At 42.8% G+C, this 20,842-nt stretch overlaps 1 protein-coding gene across 14 annotated transcripts in view; it reads left to right on the forward strand.

Moving 5' to 3' along the window:
* WDFY3 (WD repeat and FYVE domain containing 3) overlaps positions 1 to 19,241 on the forward strand; it is a 279,628-nt gene extending 260,387 nt beyond the window's left edge. For all 14 annotated transcript variants that reach the window (XM_045473462.1, XM_045473464.1, XM_045473463.1 and 11 more), the window contains 8 exons: positions 257 to 415; positions 3,058 to 3,237; positions 7,059 to 7,241; positions 8,393 to 8,489; positions 10,997 to 11,320; positions 11,853 to 11,964; positions 12,363 to 12,560; positions 15,897 to 19,241. In XM_045473462.1, the coding sequence (XP_045329418.1) occupies positions 257 to 415; positions 3,058 to 3,237; positions 7,059 to 7,241; positions 8,393 to 8,489; positions 10,997 to 11,320; positions 11,853 to 11,964; positions 12,363 to 12,560; positions 15,897 to 16,020 (1,377 nt within the window). In that variant the 3' untranslated portion in view covers positions 16,021 to 19,241. The remainder of the gene's footprint in view (positions 1 to 256; positions 416 to 3,057; positions 3,238 to 7,058; positions 7,242 to 8,392; positions 8,490 to 10,996; positions 11,321 to 11,852; positions 11,965 to 12,362; positions 12,561 to 15,896) is intronic.
* Positions 19,242 to 20,842: the final 1,601 nt, after the last annotated feature.

The raw sequence follows: 20,842 nt of genomic DNA on the forward strand, positions 1-20,842 counted from the left end.
AACTGGACACCCACTATAAGCAAAGGCCTTTTTGTTATGGTTTCTAACAGCAGCTGCAGTTAGGAGACGATAGGGGCAGTTCAGGGTGGAGCCTCAGTGGAAATGTTGCTAAACGTGAATCCAGCCCAGAATATACACGGGCATTTGCCTTTGAGGTACCCACGTAGGGGTTCTCCTTCACCCAGTGTGCTCCTTGTGATTCAGAAGTTTGTGGTTCTTGATGGCATGTGTGTCTCACGTCTGTTTTATTTTACAGGTAGTGACTGTTTACGAGTGTCTGTCTGAGTGGGGCCAGATTCTCTGTGCAATCTGCCCCAACCCCAAGCTGGTCATCACAGGTGGAACGAGCACAGTGGTGTGTGTCTGGGAGATGGGCACCTCGAAAGAAAAGGCTAAGACCCTCACTCTCAAACAGGTAACAAATGGAAGACAGGCGTGTTCCATCTCGGCTGCCTGCACCTTAGAGAAACTACCAAGCTTCCTTAATTCCAGGGTGCTTCAGATATAAAGGACAAAACCAAAAAAATATATGTTCTTTTGTTAGAAATGTTTTTGAAAAAAAAAAAAAAAGGAAATTAAATCAGAGGATACTGTTTCTAAAAATGATCTAAGCTGGTCCTTTTTTATTTTTTATTTTTTTTTATTTTTTATTTTTTTCAACGTTTATTTATTTTTTTTGGGACAGAGAGAGACAGAGCATGAACGGGGGAGGGGCAGAGAGAGAGGGAGACACAGAATCGGAAACAGGCTCCAGGCTCTGAGCCATCAGCCCAGAGCCCGACGCGGGGCTCGAACTCACGGACCGCGAGATCGTGACCTGGCTGAAGTCGGACGCTTAACCGACTGCGCCACCCAGGTGCCCCTAAGCTGGTCCTTTTTTAAAATCTGAAGCAACCCGTCTTTAGGTAATAAATTTTTTAATACATTTAAGTATAATACATTGGAGCCTTGAACAACACAGCTTTGAAGTTCCCTGGCCCACGTATATACAGACTGTTTTTGGGAAACCCAATAGAGTGCTGTAAATGTAATTCCTTTTCCTTATGATTTTCTTTTATTTTTAATGTTTATCTTGAGAAACATTTTTTAATGTTTGTTTATTTTGTGCATGTGCAAGCAGGGGAGGGGCAGAGAGAGAGGCAGAGAGAGAATCCCTAGCAGGCTCCATGCTCAGCATGGCGATCCGTCTCACAACCATGAAACCATGACCTGAGCTGAAATCAAGAGTCAGATGCTCAACCAACTGAGCTACCCAGGCACCCCTTCTTATGATTTGCTTAATATTTTCTTCTCTTGCTTACCTTATTGTAAGAATGAAATACATATAACATACAAAATACCTGTTAATCAAATGTTTATGTTATCAGTGAAGCTTCCAGTCGAGAGTAGGCTGTTAGTAATTAAGTTTTTGGTGAGTCAGAAGGTATACACAGATTTTTGACTGTGTCAGAATTCAGCACCCCTAATCCCCATGTTGTTTAGAGTCAATGGTATTGTATGTAAATTGGATTTTTCCAAACCAAATTAAATTTGCTATTATTGACTCATATTAATTTTCTTTCTGGGTGATTTCCATTCAGCTGAACTAGTAACTCTTGGATTCTTTTATTTTTCTCTTGCCTCACTTATCATTTGATTACTTGTTATGTACTGGCTCTCATAAAATTTTTCTTAAAGCAAGAAACCTTTTATAATTAAGCCGTCATCTTTTAATAATTGTTTTGTTGGTGAGTTTGCCATAAAGCTTTTTTTAATGCAGTATACATCTAAGTGTATTTTAGGATACAAATTTGAAAGGCAGTGTAACAGTAATATCTGTCATTTATTGAGCATCTGTTATGTTCAGAGCATTGTGCTGGGTGTTTAAAAATGTAAAACTCCAGTCCTCACAATTCTACAAGGTAGTTTATAATCCCTGTTTACACCTGAAAATACCACTGCTTGATGAGGTTAAGACACAGGCCCAAGTCACATTTAGAGGTAAAGCCAGGATGTGAATTCAGTTTTGTGTGCCTCCAAAGCTGTTTTAAAGCCTGACCTGGACAGCGGTGTCTTAAATATCTGTGGAAAGAGTGGAACCCCTTGTACTGATACCACCAGTCATGTGTATAGGTAGGAAACTTGGTTAGTTGCAGAGTCTAAAGGTAGGCCACATAAAAAAAAAAAAAACATAGTATCAACAAGAACAAATACAAGGTTGACAGTGTGGTCAGCTATCCAAACTCTCTTGCTTACAATATTTTCAGTTTAGAAAATAGTCTGTGAAGCTCGTGGACCAGCCAATAATCCCTCAGTAGAAGATACTTCTTATGTAAAACAGCCTTCTGGGATCTAAGAATTCAGAAAGGATTTATGTATGACAAAAACATTTAAAGCAACTCACTATTTAAATAGTAAATTCTCAGGAACTCTTAACAGTAATCTGAATCTTTTTCTCTGAAATGCTCATTCTCCCACATTGCCATTTAGTTCTCCTCATATTCTAACCAAAGACAAAAGTTCTTATTCCAGTCTGAAGAGGGATCTCTTGGGCACACATGTCTCCAGGTCAGTAACAGGAGTTCAGCAGACTCATCAGAACCACATTTTCCCCTTTATCTTTCCATGTACCATAACCATTCTGTCCTCACTGTTTGTGCAGTTTTTTAGAAACTCACTCAATTGTAGTTCCTTAGACTAACAGAAGATGGTGGCATAAAAGAAACAATGCAGAGTTTAAATTCAGTACTTTGGGGGCCATTACTGATACATCTCCATGTAGAAATGATACAAAGAAACCCAGACTGGACTGCAGCTGCCATGCTCCCTTCCTTCTAAGATACTAGCCCAGGGCCAGAAAACAAGTGATGCAAAAATGGAGGTCAGAGGCCTCCGGACCTGTCTATTCCCTGTGGGATGAGGCGAAGCTAGTTGGCACAGGAGAATGAAGACTTTCCAAATGCTGCTGCTCCCGGCACGTGCTCCTGTCATTCCTAAGTGCATCCAGGACCTTCTGGAGCGCCCCCACAGAGTACAGTCCCTGTGATCACCCTGGCTTTTTCCTGTTCTCCTTTGTAGGCCTTACTCGGCCACACTGATACTGTCACCTGTGCCACAGCATCATTAGCCTATCACATAATCGTCAGCGGGTCCCGTGACCGAACCTGCATCATCTGGGATCTGAACAAACTGTCGTTTCTAACCCAGCTCCGAGGCCATCGAGCTCCAGTCTCTGCTCTTTGTATCAATGAATTAACAGTAAGTAGTCGATTGCCCACTTGGTTTATGGTTAGGAGATTAAGTATTTGTGGCTAACGCAAACAAAAAATGACTCTGTTTTCTAACTTGATAGGCACTCATCTTATAAATGCTGCTACGTTTTCCTTGATTTATGCAAAAAGTGAACAGATATTAAACTTTGTAACTCAGATAATTTTGTTTTAAAATCAGTCCACTGCTACCTACTCTGAAGAGCAAGATTTGGTTCAAAACATTCTAGACTAAGCTTTTTTAAAAGCAAGGAATTTGTAGGATTTGTTAAGAATGTTAAAATTGTGTTGAAATTTTCTTCGTGAAATACAAATTCTTTATTATGTAAAATGAAAAGGGTAACATTTGGGTAACCAAACAAGAGCAGAATTGTTACAGAATTATTTTCAGAGTTATCCCAGACTTACTAAAGGATGTTATCTCTTCTCAAAAATCAGTATTTTATATATAAATAAGTGAGTCAGCATGAAATAAATGCACTGGCCTCAGAGTCACCTGTGGAGACCGTGCTCTCCTGAGGGGGTAGTGAGGGGAGGATAGTCATGCTAAGATGTGTGGGGAAGCAGAGGAAGCTAAGGGTAGGCATACAAAGACTGAGGTCTCTGTGTCTGAGGGACAAGTGACCACATTCATTTGTTGGTGATGCCCACATACAGAAATCGGCCTTGCAGACTGACCAGAACTCCCCAGCCTCACCATTCTTTGCTGTCTGCTCGTTCCCTCCCTTACCTTCAGCACTGCCTTGGAGTCCTCTTGTGTGACACCACATAGCCACATCATATCGTCACCCACACAGATAGCTTTTGAGGAATGCTCCATCTTTAATTTCCACCCGAAGATACTAAGTAGTATGCTTTTAGTCAGATACCTAGTAGTCGGAGAAAAAGGAGAAGAAAGAAATTTAGTTCTAGTGAATGACACGTATAGTGTCTGATAATAGTAAAAGCAATCAGACCTGGCATGAGTGGGGAGTATACACAGGGGTAAAAGTCCATTCAGTTTTTGGTATATTTGAAAGGTGTATGGTGTTTTTATTTTGTTTTAATTTTTTAAATGTTTATTTATTTTTGAGAGAGAGAGAGAGACAGAGCTTGAGCAGAGGAAGGGCAGAGAGAGAGGGAGACACAGAATCCGAAGCAGGCTCCAGGCTCTGAGCTGTCAGCACTGAGCCCGACACAGGGCTGGAACCCACAAGCTGTGAGATCGTGACCTGAACTAAAGTCAGACACTTCACTGACTGAGCCACCCAAGGCCCCTATTTTTTTTTTTTTTTTTTTAGCTTTTATTTAGTTAGAGTAAGCATGAGCCAGGGAGAGGGGGAGAGAGAGAGGGAAAGAGAGAATCCCAAACAGGCTCCATGCTGTTACCCCAGAGCCCAACTCGGGGCTCTTTCCCACAATCCATGAGATTATGACCAGAGCTGAAATCAAGAATCAGACACTTAACCAGCTGAGCCACCCAGCCTCTCCAAAGGTGTAAGGTGTTTTTAGATAGTACCTTGGATTGGTCCTACAAACCTTTGTACCTCAGAGCTTTACGAAAACATCAGTGCAACAGAATGGCTCTGATCTGGCATTGTTGCTCTGAGTCAAATGCTTAATTTTGAGGACTTTGTTTTGGAGTTGTTCTTAAATACAGAGAATTTTATTTATAGTCCGTTGTTAGCCAAGCAAGTATACACCCAATGGATTGCAGTAGTTGCTGCACAGACCACAGATGTGTTTGATTTTTTTTCCTTTTACCGTGCTTTCGTAACCTCTTAGTAATGCATAAAAAGATTTCTGTTTCTCTTCTGTTTTTTTTTTTTTTTTTTTTTTTTTAAACATTTATTTATTTTTGAGACAGAGACAGAGCATGAATAGGGGAGGGGCAGAGAGAGAGGGAGACACAGAATTGGAAGCAGGCTCCAGGCTCTGGGCCACCAGCCCAGAGCCCGACGCGGGGCTCGAACTCACGGACCGTGAGATCGTGACCTGAGCTGAAGTCGGACGCTTAACCGACTGAGCCACCCAGGCGCCCCTCTCTTCTGTTTTTGAAGCCAGTATCAGGTCTGCTTTACTTCAGTCTGCATTTTGGGCGTAAGCGACCTTGCAACTGCCCTTTACCTCCTCTTCTTATGCTCAGCCCTCATAACCACAGGATTTGCTCTAATGCTCTCTAATTGAGGCACCCTGGAGTACGACAAGAGAGTCTTGCCTGGTGCAGAATGGTGCGGCAGCCTCTGGTCTCTTGCAGAGACTGAGGCCATTAATTAAAGCACAGCTGCTGACGCTCATTGTCAGAGGTGGTTCAGTGGCTGAATCGGGTAGACACAGCAATGCTTGGCGAAGTATCACTTTTCTTTGGGTTTTGCTTCTGCCGTCTTGGTAGAAGAAGAACAGAGGGTGGTTTGGGAAGGCCCCAGGCCTCCTCACCATGCCACCCTTGGCTCCCCCTTCCCTTTTTTCTTGAGTCAATGCTGCTGTTCAGCTTCCAGTTTCTCCCTGCTTTGGATGACCATCTTCCTATTTCTGTAGGTCCTCGTGTACCTGCTGGTTGTACTGAAATTCACCAGGTCAGTTCTAAAGTCACTGCCTGGCATTGTGACATCTAAGCTGTCTTAGGGATAAGAGAGGCAGCATGGTGTGGTGCATAAGTTTCAGGGCCAAAAAGGGCTGGATTCAAATCTTTATCCTGTGACGTTAGGCAAGTAAATCACTTAAGCTCTTTGCACCTGACTTCGATCCCCCTACAGCAAGGCTAGTAAGAGCTGACTCACAGGTTGTTGAAAGGCTGCAGTGAAATGTCCTCCACACTAACTGACACACAGTAGGTGCTTCAGGAAGTATCTTTAATCCCTTTAGCAGTACTGGGTTATATTCTCATCAGATTGGGTACAGCCCAGCTGGTACAGTTTAAGGGAAAAGCTTGTTCATTTCTGTCTTTGGAACCTACAAAAACCTGAGTTTTAAGAGCTTAGGGACTCTAAGGTTTTATTCAGTTTCCCAAGAAATGACCTGTTCTAATTTCCTTTTTTTCCCTCATCCCCTCCCCCATTCATTTATTCATAATAAGATGAATACAAATTATAAAATAGGATATTACAATGTTACCAACCTTTCATCTTTATTTATTGAAGAGGGAGATGGGGCGCCTGGGTGGCGCAGTCGGTTAAGCGTCCGACTTCAGCCAGGTCACGATCTCACAGTCCGTGAGTTCGAGCCCTGCGTCAGGCTCTGGGCTGATGGCTCTTGATGGCTCGGAACCTGGAGCCTGTTTCCGATTCTGTGTCTCCCTCTCTCTCTCTCTGACCCTCCCCCGTTCATGCTCTGTCTCTCTCTGTCCCAAAAGTAAATAAACGTTGAGAAAAAAAAAGGGAGATAACGCTTCTATCTAGACTGAAAGATTTCTCTTCTCCCTGGTCGTTTTGGCGATTGGATTCATTTTGTAAAATTAAGCGGAGGTGAATTCCTGCCTCTGGGTGAAAGGTATACATAGATTTTGTAAAGGACAGGAGGCAGCAGACTAGTGCATCACCTCAGGCTCCAGGCAGCTTTCCTGTGGAGCGAGCCAGGACTCCGCAGTGCGCTGGGGCGTGAGCTGAGCGTGTGGCAGGGCTCCTACCTTTGTCTCCATGTGAGATCGCCTCGACTGCAGCAGCCCCTACACCATGAATTCTTTAAGAGGCTGCTCAGCAAGAAATTCCCCAGTCACCCGTCGAAGAACTAAAAGGTTTTTTGAGAGCTAGGCCGAAGATTTACTTTGCTTCTGAACCCAGAATGTGATGTGCAGGGAGCAAAGAGAGTGAAGAGGCTGTTTTACGTTCTCAGGGGGACATCGTGTCCTGCGCTGGCACGTATATCCACGTGTGGAGCATCAACGGGAACCCTATCGTGAGTGTGAACACGTTCACAGGCAGGAGCCAGCAGATTGTCTGCTGCTGCGTGTCGGAGATGAACGAGTGGGATACACAGAACGTCATAGTAACGGGACACTCAGATGGCGTGGTCCGGGTAAGTCCTCTGTGAGGAAACACACTAGATATTTGCTGCCCCGGTTTACCTGAAGCTTGTGAAGCTGTCCATGGTGGAAAGACCCCCCTGAACAGGTTGTAGTATCGTTGAGCAAACTCTCAGACTCAAGCCTCAGCCTCTGTGTTCTCTGACGCAGGGAACGTCAGTGACTTGGCCCCTTTCCTTCCCATTGAGTCAGTCTGTTAGTGCTCCTAACCCCTGGATGGACGGCTTGACCCAACGTCGCTTGAACAGGGTTTCCCTGTCACCGTGGATCACTAAATGTAAATTGCAAAAGTATTGGCTTTTTGGCCTCTCAGATGGCTTCTTATGGAAAACAGGAACTATTTCTTCTCTGCAGAGAATCACAGAGCTGGAAAGTGCTTTCAGAGGACTCCCATTGTCCAAAACCTGTCTAGAGTTCTGGATGATTTTGCCTGAATCCTAGTTTATCCTTTTCGAAGGTTTCTTTGTATGGGACTTCTGCAGAAAATCTAATCCACGGAGTATTTACTTTTACAGTCTTTTCAAATGCTTGGGTTGTTCTGTCTCAGGAGATTTTCCTTTGTGCCTCTTTTCTTTAATTGTGCTCTTTGTAAAAGCACAGGGCGGCTGATTGCTGCCCTGTAGTCACAGTCACAGGCTCAGAAAAACGAGGCTCCCAGTCCCCGCCACACCACACCCTGCGCCTCAGACGACAGGCATGCCCCGACATACGCTGTCTCCGTGGCAGTGTTTCACATGACTCCATTCATGAGGCCTTATGGAAAAGCTCCGTGGCCAGATACACTTGGGGATCCTGCTCAGTGCATGCCTTCTTGGAGACCTAGACCATATATTGGTGTGTGTGCAAGGCTCTCCAAGGTTTTTGTAGGAAATAAAATGTGCTTAGTTGAACCATGTTTTTCCAACTTACTTGACCACAGTCCTTTTCCCTCTGCCACGAAACACCCATTAACATCTCATGGAACCCAGTTCTGGAAGCACCATGTGTACACAGTCCTCTCCCACATTTTTCAAGATAGAGGGAAATTTAATTATACATAATAATAGAAGATATCCGCTTAACCCCAAGAGCTCATCTTCATCCAATAACATGTAAATTGCTCCCTTAAGCTGCTTAACTTTTTTATTCTCATACTTAAATTCAGTTTTGGCGAATGGAATTTTTGCAAGTTCCTGAAACACCAGCTCCTGAGCCTGTTGAAGTCCTAGAAATGCAGGAAGACTGTCCAGAAGCACAAATAGGTATTCAGTCCTTTTTAATTATTTGATAGTTTTCGTATTTTTTTAAGTCACTCTGCATAAATTTACATGGAACAACATGAACAGTAGCCTGAGGCTGGTGGGGCATTGCTGCCCGAAGCACGACTGCCCCCTAGCGTGTGAAGTCGGAGGGCAGGCGTGCAAACGTTCCTCCAGTTCACTGGGCAGTACTTGGTGTGCTGGTGTCTGTAGTTGGCTTCCTCATCCCATAATAAATATGGTTGCTAGCTTCCCAGAGTACCAAAGGCTTGGACTTTCAGCTCTGAAAATACAAAACAGATCTGGGGGACATAGTGGTGGACAAGTCAGATGGCCCTCAGTCCCAGACCTGTTTTACCCATTGCCTGTCAGGCTCAGTGTGGATGACAGGGTGGCATCGTGTTGGCAAAGTATTCGTGGAGGCAGACCAGAATCCCCACTCTTCAGCCCTGCTGAAGAAGGGCTTTTATTCAGACTGAAGCCTGGCACTCTGTACTCTTATTATCTGTGATTTGTGAAACACTTGAAAATTTTCCAAAGGAAGATAGAAATGATTGCTACACAGAATGATTGGAAACAGTGCCGTGAACCCAGGCTGAGATCCGCTTAGGGTTGCTCCATTCCAGAGAGGTTACCCTCCTTTGATTTAGAACGATTGGTTCAAGAGACGTCCTGGAAAGGAGCAGGATTTTAACTTTGACCTTCAGGTTGTCTCCCCATGATTAATTTTTTGTACACTGGGAGTTCAGCATGCGTTTGATGAAATGAAGGGGTTACTAAGGGGAAAGTCTTATCAGAAAGGCATAAATCACTTCCCTTTGTAAGCCGAAAATAGTTTCTACTTTCATTGCCAGAAAACACATGATCCAGTGGACAGGGCATTTATGATTGTATTACCTTAAAGCATGTAAATTTCTACATAGTCCATTGAAGCTCCATTAAAAAGGTTTTCTGGGTGTTTGGGGGCATAAAAATTCAATTCAATCCAGTAAGTATTTGGGGTTACCTGTTGTGTGTAGACACCGGGTTAAGCGGTCCAAGGAAAAGTGGGTCCTTTCCTTTAACAAAGGTTTTAAGTGAGAAAATGAGATGAAGAAGTGAGGTAGAAGGAGGAGGTCTACCTCAGGAAGGAGAAGGTCAAGGTGAAGAAGGAGGTCACATTCAGGAAGGAGAGATACTTCTATCTTCTATGTCTTTGTTTTTAGAGATTCATACTGTGGATAGAGTTTGATAGCATGACAGAGGGAAGAGCTGCCCACAGGGAAGGGTTGACTTGCAACAACTTGGGAGTGGCATGGCATGAGAGCAGCATGGCATGAGAGCAGTTATCTGGGCAAAAGGGAAGGCAAGCCAGTGTTGCACTGGAAATCAAAGTCATTTCGAAGACTGCTTGTCAAAGAAGACCTTAAAGCTCATAGTTATAAGCCTTTGCAATGAAAAACAAATCACCCAACTTAGCCAACTAGACTACCAGTGTCAGTACAAGGGAGGCAAACTGTCTTGCCAAAAAAAATATGTATAGTGGGCTGGTGCTGCACATTTGTTCTTGCGCTCCTATTTTTATTTCTTACAAATTTTCCCTCCAGCAGACTCTATCGCAAGAGAGTAGGGAGTTGGGTTGAGGAAATGCATAACACTGGAAAGAAGGAAAAAACCCACAAAATCTTGGATTAAAACTTTTGTCAATAATTGATTCATCTAGATTTTCATTTATACTGACTGCTATATGGAAGGAACTGTGCTTGGGGCCCCTTCCCGCAAGCTGGCCACTGTCTTATAGAAAGATTATCCAAAAATAATAGTCTGGGGTGAGAATTCAAAGACAAGAGGCATATAGCTGTTCAAGGAATCCACAGGTAACATTGGGAAGCACTGAGATTGGGAAGAGGCGTCTCACAGGGCCAGGGCACATGTGGATTAGCCATGAGGAGGAGTAGGGCTGCGTGGAGAGTGGAGTTTTTGCTGCCCAGCTGAACCTTCCTGGGAAGTGTGTGGCAGGCATTGAGAAATTCACAGAGTCCGGTTTTGGCCAGATTGGTAAAGAACGATTGTCAAGCTAAGAATTTTAGCCAAAGCATTCTTTTGGACTCAGAAGTTCTACCTTTTTTTTTTTCTTTTGCTATATTGAATCTAGCTGAAAATTCTGGGAATTTTTTCCTTTTATTCTTTCCCTTTTTTTTTTTTTTTTTTTTTTTTTTTTTTGAGAGCGAGAGATAGCAGGGGAGGGGCGAGAGAGGGAGAGAGAAAGAATCCCAAGCAGGCTCCCTGGCATGGGGCTTAATCTCATGACTGTGAGATCACAACCTGAGCTGAGATCAGGAGACACACGCTGAACCCACTGAGCCACCCAGGTGCCCCTTCTTTTATTGTTAAACTTACCTGAAAATATCTTGTGTATTATGTCTTAACTGGTAGAGGAAAAATACCAGTGGGACAAAGCTGGATCTGACCACAACGTGTGTGTGTATGTGTGTGTGTATGTTTTCTAATTCTCCCAATGCATTACCCAGGGCAGGAAGCCCAGGACGAGGACAGCAGCGATTCAGAAGCAGATGAGCAGAGCGCCAGCCAGGATCCCAAGGACACGCCTAGCCAGCCCAGCAGCACCAGCCACCGGCCCCGGGCAGCCTCCTGCAGAGCAACGGCCGTCTGGTGCACTGACAGTGGCTCCGATGACTCCAGGCGCTGGTCTGACCAGCTCAGTCTGGATGAGAAGGATGGCTTCATATTTGTGAACTATTCAGAGGGCCAGGCCAGAGCCCATCTGCAGGGGCCCCTTAACCACCCTCACCCCAATCCCATTGAAGTGCGGAATTACAGCAGATTGAAGCCTGGTAACTTGAAGTCTGGTGTCTGTTTCTTGCTCTTTGTGGGGGGTGTGCAGGTTGGTGGAGTGAGGCAGTGGACTCTGGCTGTCCCTGCCCCTGTCCCTGTGACTTCAGCCACCCAGAGACAGCCGTTTAAGTTTCTTATGTGAAATGGACTTTGAGATTCTATTTACTATATGTTGGGCATTTCTTAAAGAACACCTGACGCCCAAAATTTGATTCATTCACAAACCATAAAAGCTTTTGAAAATGGTCAAGTTACTCATTACAGATAAATAAATGAAACCGTATTTGCCTGTTACAAGCTTTGCCTGTTAGAGCTCAGGTCCTCAGTTGGAGAAATTCGATCTTCTTGCATTGAAGATCTGCTCATCTCTGCATTTATCTTTTCGAATGAGGTCTTCTCTGACCTGGCCCATTATCAGTGTTAAGCTAGAGTGTTTCACCTTCAAGTTGACGCAGCAACTACTGGGAAGTGGGACCGTATGTTGTAGCACCCTGACTTCAGTGGGTCATGTCTTGCATTTGTGCACTCCAGGGTACCGGTGGGAACGTCAGCTGGTGTTCAGGAGTAAGCTAACTATGCACACGGCCTTTGATCGGAAGGACAATGCACACCCGGCAGAGATCACCGCCCTGGGCGTCTCCAAGTAAGTGCCATTCCCTTCCAGCCGCTCCTCCCCACTGAGTCATTTGCTTAGCCCAGGCCCAGACACCCCAGACCAGTCTGTGGGGAAAAGAGATTTCGTTTGCAGTATCAGATGTTGCTTAAACAGATGAACCAGAAGAAGAAACCTGCCAGCGTGTGGATTTTAAAATCTGTTCTTGGAGGTTACGGCAAGTTTGATCCAGAGAGTTGAGAAGAAAGTGCACATTTGGGGCTCAGTTCTGTTTTTGTCTCTTCATACACGCAGCCCCCACCCCAGCACACACATCCACGGAAAACTGGAGAACCTCAAGAGTGACGGAAAGAGCTTTTCAGCCGCGTGGCTGTGCTGAGGCCTTCCCTGAGGTGACTCCGTGTCGTGTCGTGTCGTGTCTCCTGTAGGGATCACAGCAGGATCCTCGTTGGCGATAGTCGAGGCCGAGTGTTCAGCTGGTCTGTGAGTGACCAGCCAGGCCGCTCCGCTGCTGACCACTGGGTGAAGGATGAAGGAGGTGACAGCTGTTCGGGCTGCTCCGTGCGGTTCTCTCTCACAGAAAGACGGCACCATTGCAGGAACTGCGGCCAGCTCTTCTGCCAGAAGTAAGATGAGATGTTAATTATGCCCTGCATGGAGCTTCTCTGATTTGCTCCAGGGTCCCTACCCCACAGTGTTGTGTCAGCCTAAACCAGCCTTCACTTTCTCATTTTTTTTTTTTTTTTTTTTTTTATCACATTTGTGAAGTATTTCACAAATTGAAAAATAGGGACGGGCACCTGGGTGGCTCAGCGGATTCAGCATCCAACTCTTGATTTCAGCTCAGGTTATGATCTCACGGTTTGTGAGTTGGAGCCCCACGTCAGGCTCTGCAGTCTCAGTGCAGAGCCTGCTTGGGATTCATTCATTCATTCATTCTCTCTCTCTCTCTCAAAATAAATAAACATTTAAAAAATATGGAAATAATCATTACAAATACGTGGTCCCCCATGACTCAGAATAGAAGGTGCTACTCTTCCATCAGATTTGCATATAGAACATTATGGATGTTCACTCTTACCAATCACACTTCTCCGTGTCTTATACTTTGAGCGCATGTTGTCTCCATAAAAACCACCATGTGTTTTCCATTTTACATAAATACAGCATACTCTCTGTACCTTCCCTAAACTTCCCTTTTCTTACTCAACATTGTTTTTGAAGTCACTCATGTAAATAACTATTCTAATATTTTCATTTTAACTGTTGTCCTAGATTTTTTTGTATGGACATACAGAGTTTATCTACTTCCCTTTTGATGGGCCCTTACGGGAATTTTTCCTTTTACCCATACTCTGAACGGCGCTGCAGCTCACATCTGTGTAAATGCCCTCTTTATGTGCAGTGGAGTTTCCATAGAGGAGGTACCCCAGGACAGAATGACAGATCATACACGCGCTCTTGAGCTGCACTAGGTCTTGCCACATGTCACGCACTCTCCAGGACCTCAGTGCTGGTTGACGCCACCTCAGGCAGGATATGCGGGCTCTCCCAGGTCTCACCCATGCCTGCAGTTGCCATACATTTTCCCTTTTGCCAGGCCAGTAGCCAGCAGAGCTTGGTGGTTTCCACTTGGAGTGCTACTGAAGTGGACCCTTTTTTCATATGCTTACAGGGCGTTGGCACTTCCTCTCAGCTGATGTGGCCCATCGTCCTTTTAGGTTTGCTTGGGTTTTTTCCCCCCCTCTACTTCAGTTCTTTAGATGTTCTGGGCTCTTTGTCTTTCATTACATCTTGCAGATACCTTCCGCCAGTCTGTGATGTACGTTTTCACTTTATATACGTTTTTTCTTTCACATAAGGGTTTTGTTTTGTTTTTTTAATGCTTATTTATTTTTGAGAGACAGAACACGAGCGGGAGAGGGGCAGAGAGAGAAGAAAACACAGAATCCGAAGCAGGCTCCAGGCTCTGAGCTGTTAGCACAGAGCCCGATGCAGGGCCCGACCTCACGAACCGCGAAATCGTGACCTAAACTGAAGTCAGAAGCTTAACTGACTGGGCCACCCAGGGGGTGTCTCATAAGTTTTAACTTTGTTGTAATCACATTTATTACTTTTTGTGATTTTTCCTTTTTTTTGTGGCTTAAGAAAGCTTTCCCTGTCTTGAAACCATAAAGACAGCCTTGGTTATTTTCTTCTAAAAGTTTTGGGGTTTTGTTTTTCATGCTTAGGGTTTTAGATCCAAATACATTTGGAATATACTTGGAGGTATGGCGTGTAGTGGGGATCTTTCTCATCTCCCAGTTGTCCCCCCATAGTTGATTTGGATGCCATTTCTGGGGTCCCATCTATGGGGTCCCATCTATGCATGTACAGTTCTCACTTTACATGACAGAAAAGGGAAAGGATCCTGTAGGCAGAAGTCTCTAAGGCTTACATTGTTTTACTGTAGAGATACTTTCACAGAAACCATGGACTGGATAATTGTTTTTGAGCCAGTTATTGAAAAGGGGGTGGTCTTTGGGTTTACACTGACCAAATGCTAACTGGATTACTGTCCATTCTGTCATCTCAGGCAAGTTACTAACCCTCTCTGAGCATATTTTTCATCTGTAAAAATGTGGATAATTCTACCTCTCCTCATAGAGGTGTTGAGAGAATCAGTGAAATCATGTGCATGAGTTTTGCAAAACACCAAGTGTGGAGTCTGGCAATACAGGTGTTCAGTAAAAGATGTTATTATAGTTTTTTTTGCTTTGGTTTGGTTTTTTTGTTTTTATTTTCCAAATTAATACCTTAAACCTTTTTCTTGGGAAGTCTGATTCAAGATCAAGTAGCCACAATGTCGGTGCCAGCCATTATTCCTTATGGGACTTTCTATGAGATTGGCAGAGGATTCTGTCTTGTGGTTCTGTGCTTTGAGAAGCACACTCTATAAAACCTAGTAATCTAGGAATTTGTGGTGGTCAACACCCCATTTGTACACTGGCACACATTGTTCTTTGAAGTGTTTAATTTTCAAAATATTGTTTAAAGGTAGGTAGTTCTTTAAATTTTCCATTGCTATCAGATGTTAGATGGAGGTTTTATTTGAACAACCAGCTAACAGTGATTGATTATGATAGAGCAGGCATGGAAGGAAGAGCTGTCTGGGTGGGGCCTAGCGCTTCTGAGTGTCTCCTCAAAGTCCAGGAACAGCCCATTAAACTCCTAACGCTGGTGGCACTTCAGTTATTCCCTGGACACCTTTACTGGTAGATTAATGGATGAAATACAATTCTCTATTTCAGTCTTGTAAAAGGCAAGCTTAGAGTGATTAAATGCCACATCCAAGGTCATACCCTGCTTTATTCCAGGAATAGGAATACTTTTTAAAGAATTTGAACACCTCGTAAGTAGAGTCTTCTTCAAGGAATCCTGTCAGGATAAACAGAAAATGAGAACAATTGGACTAGACAGAAAAGCCAAACTACTGTTCAAGAAATGACTGAGGAGTGGATCACGGGGTGTTTAAAAGCCCAAAGGAACTTGATAGTGACGTAAGAGTCTTTTAAAACGAGTAGTAAATCTTCTGCCACGAGAAAAAAGGCAAGCTCCAAGTAAAGACACGGGCTTCCCTCCCAAGTTCATAGGGCATGAGAACCAGTCACACAGGAAGAATGGCCTCACAGCTGGTTAGACCCCTTGGCTTCACCCTGTAGGAAAATCTTAACTTTAAAAAAAAAAGGAAATTCTCTCCAGTCAAGTATATAGCTTTTCTTGGTTCAATATTACTTTTCTTCATAGATGGAAACAAATAATATGGCAGGTTGTTTTGGTCCTGGGTCAACCACACGACACAAACCAGTGGGTCTTTGGCTTTATAGCACAAGCTTTCTGTTCAATTCTTAAGTTTGTATTTCTCAGTGCGGTGATCAACCACAGAGAGTACCTGTAACTACTTGATTTTGCCTTTCCCTTAGGTGCAGTCGGTTTCAGTCAGAAATCAAACGCTTGAAAATCTCATCCCCGGTGCGCGTGTGTCAGAACTGTTACTACAATTTACAGCATGAGAGGGGTTCAGAGGATGGGCCTCGGAATTGTTGAAGATTCAACAAGCCGATTGCAGACCGCGGTCTGTAGACCCCCTTCCCGATTCCTGGCACGGCTCACAGCTCAGAAGGCATCAGAACAGTCTCCGTTTACGCCTCTCTTCATGCCACGTGTTTGAAGCGTTGAATTCAAAGGGATCAGTGAACAAGCGGGTGTAGAGTGCAGTAATGGGGCAGACACTGTTCGGGTGAACAGCACAAGAAGAACAGAAGGTGGTTCCTAGGAGCGACTCTTCCAATATCCGATTCTCCCTGTTACCAGTAGCTGTCTCCAAGAGAAAATCCTCACATATTAACTGTCTTTTCTTGCGTCTCATTTTTATAGATCTACTCATCCTTATTTGGAAAAACCACCACCAACGACAAAAAAAAAGGCTTTTAGAAAATGGTTGTAAATCTGACTTCTTTGCAAGTAACTGTGTATATTGTAAATAGGTATAAAGGCCTTTTTTTCTAAATAAGGACTTAACTGTCTGTAACATGAGACTTCAAACTAAACCACTAACTCAGTGAACTACTTACTTACGGTTTGTCTGACATCTCTCACAAATTAATTATAAATATGTTTTTTAAATCCTCAAAGACATTATCTGTGGTCTTTTTTCCCTTCTTTCAAACCCAGCCTCTGTGCCCGATGTCCTTTCTTTCAAGTTGCCCACAGTATCTCCACTTAAACTAGGCTAGTAACCAAAATAATGTGGACCTTCTTTAGGAAACAGTGTGGGAGAATAAGAGTCCTGCCATGAGATAGCCTGGAAATAGCTGGGCATCTTGCACCTGGCCGTGTGCCACCTCAGTGTTGTTCCAGTGTCCTAAGGCCCCTTGTAAACTTCTGTCCGGACTGCTGTGTGGCCATAGCGTAACTTCGTAGCATTGCATAGCGGTCGGTGGTCACGTGATTGATGCAATGCAGGAAACAGCCCTGCCTCAACTAATGGAAATATTTTTGCATGTAACCCAAATTAGCTTCTCTTGCATAGAACATAATAAGTATGTGTCTTTGGTGACACTAATGTTCTACTATAGCTTATTTTCAAAAAAGGGTAAAACATGAAAAAAGTGTACAGAATTAACGTATAAACCTTGTTGTAAAACTGGATCATGTCAGAACTGCTTATAATTAACCTTTACCATTTAATGCCATCTACCTGAAAACAGTGAGATTTATACTGTATCAATGTCTATTTTTTTGTTTTTGCTATGAATATAATTACAGTATTTTAATATTTAGTTATTTAATTTGTTCTACTAGTTGGATACAGAACACACAAATCCAGGGAGACTAAAGCTGGTTGGGGCTAAGCGAGAAGTTTAGTTTACAGACAAAAAGGCTTTGGTGGTGGGATTTTTTTAAATGTGTGTTATGTACATATATATATGTGTATATATATATAAAACAAATGAAACAACTAATCTAGATTTTAACATTTTCAGATATTTAGTGATAATATTATGAACAATTCTAAAAGCCCTGTGATTTGAAAAAAAATGTAGAATTATTTATGGCCCAAGCAAGGAAGGACAGACCTTCACATGCTCATGGAGGTATCATACAAAGGACAGTGGCTCTGGCTTTCCCAACTTTTCATCTTTAGGCCCTGGTGACAGGCACACTTATGCACTAAAATGCACATATATGCACATGCATTCAAAAATAGGCATTGGTACAATAGTAACCTTGTACCTAATGGGCTGAAACCAGCTTAAGAACAAATTTGTTCTTCCTGATAACTAGGTCTCCAAGAGAAAATATAAAGGCTGCTTTAGTGCCTTATGCTTACTAAATTTAAACCTTTATTTACCTAGGTTTGAGCCTACAGTCTATTTATGATTACATATCAAAATCGATTAATACACTTCCATTTCTAAAAGTTCAAATACACTTGTTAATAAAAGGATTATCGGCATTAATACTTTCACTTGAAGAAAAGTTGTGTTGTTTTCCTTCCTGTCTTACTCCCCTCCCCCACACCCCTCCCTGCCCACCATCTTACTCCAATTCTAATAAATAATGCTGGATGTTCAACAGTGGCAGGAATTGTGCCATCACGTAACCGTGGGCTTCGCCCCTGTCCGGCCCTATAGATGAGTTGTAGCAGTGTTATTCTACACTTTTTAAAAGAAGCGTCCTCCTCGTGTCTATGAACCGTGTTTACCCCAAACCCAATGGCAGAGGTGTTCTTTAAAGACTTGAATATATGAATGTGTGTATGTAGTTACTTAAAGGTTATTCCTCTATGTAATATGAAGTTATATGGGATGAACACTTTTAAACTTTCCGACACAATTTCCATAACTAGAAGGTGGAAACCAAAACCCTCATGATAGTATTTCCTCTGGCAGCTGGTGCTGTGGGCAACTGTTTTATTCGGTGGACTTTCTTTTCTTTTTGCTTTCTAATGCAGAACTCACAAACCACTCACACATGCAAGTACACTCACATACATCAACTAATCGTTTCTCTGGATGTCTTTCTGTGTTCCATGTAAATTTGTTTACCAACGCATATTCTCAGCATGTACATCCACCTTTGTGTGGCCTGTATTCTTTCTCTGAGAGTACCTCACAGGGCCCTGCCTGATCGTTGTAGCTCATTTGTTCATTCATCCATTTATCCATTCACCCATTTATTCTAACGTCTGTGTATAGTGTGCAACTGTAATGTCATGCTTCTGAAGAGGAAAATAGCTGCCCATAGCAGCCATCCGTCTGGATAATAGCAAAACCCTCTAGATAAGTTATTTTGCACTTTCTTATGTATAAAGTTGGTAGAAACTTATTTTTGCTTTGTATCATTTAAATACATTTTGTTTTGGTAAATGAACTGTGTATAAACTATTTATGCCGTTAAAACTGTTTTTAGAAAGTATTTTTAATTTCAGCAAGTTTGGTTACTTGTTGCATGACTATTAACACAGCTGACTTTTTGTGTCAGTGCAATGTATATTTTTTTGTCCTGTTATTAACTTGTAAGCCCTAGTAATGGCCAATTATTTGTACAGCAACAGAAGTAAATTGAAGATACTGGCTAAGACTGGATTGATTGTGGACGTTTGTACTATACTGCAGAATCCAATATCTGTTCTTTGGTGGTTATGTAAAAGGCCTGAAGATTTACTATCTAGTGTGCAATCTGTGATAACTGAATGTTCATTGTATATCTGTCTCTGATGCAAAAAGGTAGAGTAACACAATTACAATACATGATTAAATGCAGTAGTCCAGGTACTTTTTTTTTTTCATTTCAAATAAATACCTACTATTTACCACCCAAAGAAAAAAAAGTTGTTTTTAAGCCAGTTTATTCAGGGAAGGAAAAACAAAACAGAAGGCAAATAAGTCCCTCAACTTTGTACAGTTCTTTTCTAGTCATGAATCTATCTTTCAGAAGCTCCTGCTTACAGAAATGCTTGTTGTGAGGGTCTGGTTCAAGCTCTGGTTTGATCCGTCCTTAAATGCTTTCTGCATTGAGCTTCCCAATTGTGCTGGCTTCCTGGGGCTGATGATGTGTGGATGGCCGCAGGGAGAGGCAAGTGACTTCTGGAGACACGCCTACAAACGTGAATGGACCCAGGGACAGTCTGCATCGTGTAGTTTTGGCTCTTTTTTACTGAGCCTTATTCTGTCTCCCATCACGTTAGGAAAAGTAAGCAACAGTAAATCGTCTGTCTCCTCTCCCTACCATATTCGTATCAGGAATATTTTGGTATCCTGCCCTTTTTCTAGAAGCACAGCATCTACTGTCATAAGCTAGTCTTTACATTTCGGTCTTCAAGAGTTAAGGACTCACAAATCCATTCCTTTGGCCACTGGCTTGCTTAGTTTTAAAACTGCCTTCCCAATAAAGAAGACTATAGAAAACACTTTTATTTTTTTTAGAAAACAGTTTTTAAATGTATATGGGCTACGTTAGCAACTTTATGTTTCCTCTTTCTGAAGATAACTAACAAAATCCCAGTTCAATTGAAGCTTGAACAGCAGTGTCCCAAACTTGAGGATATAGTGCCTATTACAAATGCCACCTCAGTGCAACTCCTTTTAGAGGCAAAGATATCGGAAGGCCGAGAACTTCTAAGACAACAGCTGCTTAGAGAAAACAGGGTAGTTACCATTTCTTTAATGCAATATTCCTAGTTCTAGTGACCTCAAGAAGATGAGCAGTGCAGAAATTCTTCGGGGCTTAAAGAACAAACGTGCAAATGATCACTAAGTCCCGCATCTGCTGTTTGCCTCTCCTCTTTGATAAAATTATACCTGCACCCCTCATTTTAGCCTGTTTGGAGCATCGAAGAGGAACCAGGCCAACAGAATAGGTCTAGCATTGGCTTAGTCTTTTTTGCTTTATCGCTGTTCTCATCTTCCCCACCCATTGCAAAGCTCTTTTTTATTTATTGTTCCTTTTGACTTTTGCTAGAAATGGCACCAAGCCGAGCTACCACACTGAGAGCCAGCCTGGTGTTTTGGAGAGCCTGGAGGTAGGAGTGGAGAGTTGGAGGCTGCAGTGGTTCCCCAGCCTGTGAACTTGAGAAGCCCCTGTTGAAGTTCCCTCAGTGCATCAGGTTTTCCTGTGTCCATGGCTACCTGTGAGGAGGGAGGGGTCAAGATAGTGCTTCCTCAACTTTACGGTTGTAGGGCATTTTGATCCTTAAAAACCATCAAGGACCCTAACGTTTCTGTTTATGTGGTTTGCATCAATCAATAGTATTGTATTAGAAATCAAAACATTTTAAAAATATATGTATTAATTCATTTATAAGTAATGATAAAAGTAATAAAATGATAAAAAGTAATAAAATATAATGATAAAACCATTATAT

The sequence above is a fragment of the Leopardus geoffroyi genome, chromosome B1 (assembly GCF_018350155.1).
Source record: "Leopardus geoffroyi isolate Oge1 chromosome B1, O.geoffroyi_Oge1_pat1.0, whole genome shotgun sequence".
NCBI lineage: Eukaryota > Metazoa > Chordata > Mammalia > Carnivora > Felidae > Leopardus > Leopardus geoffroyi.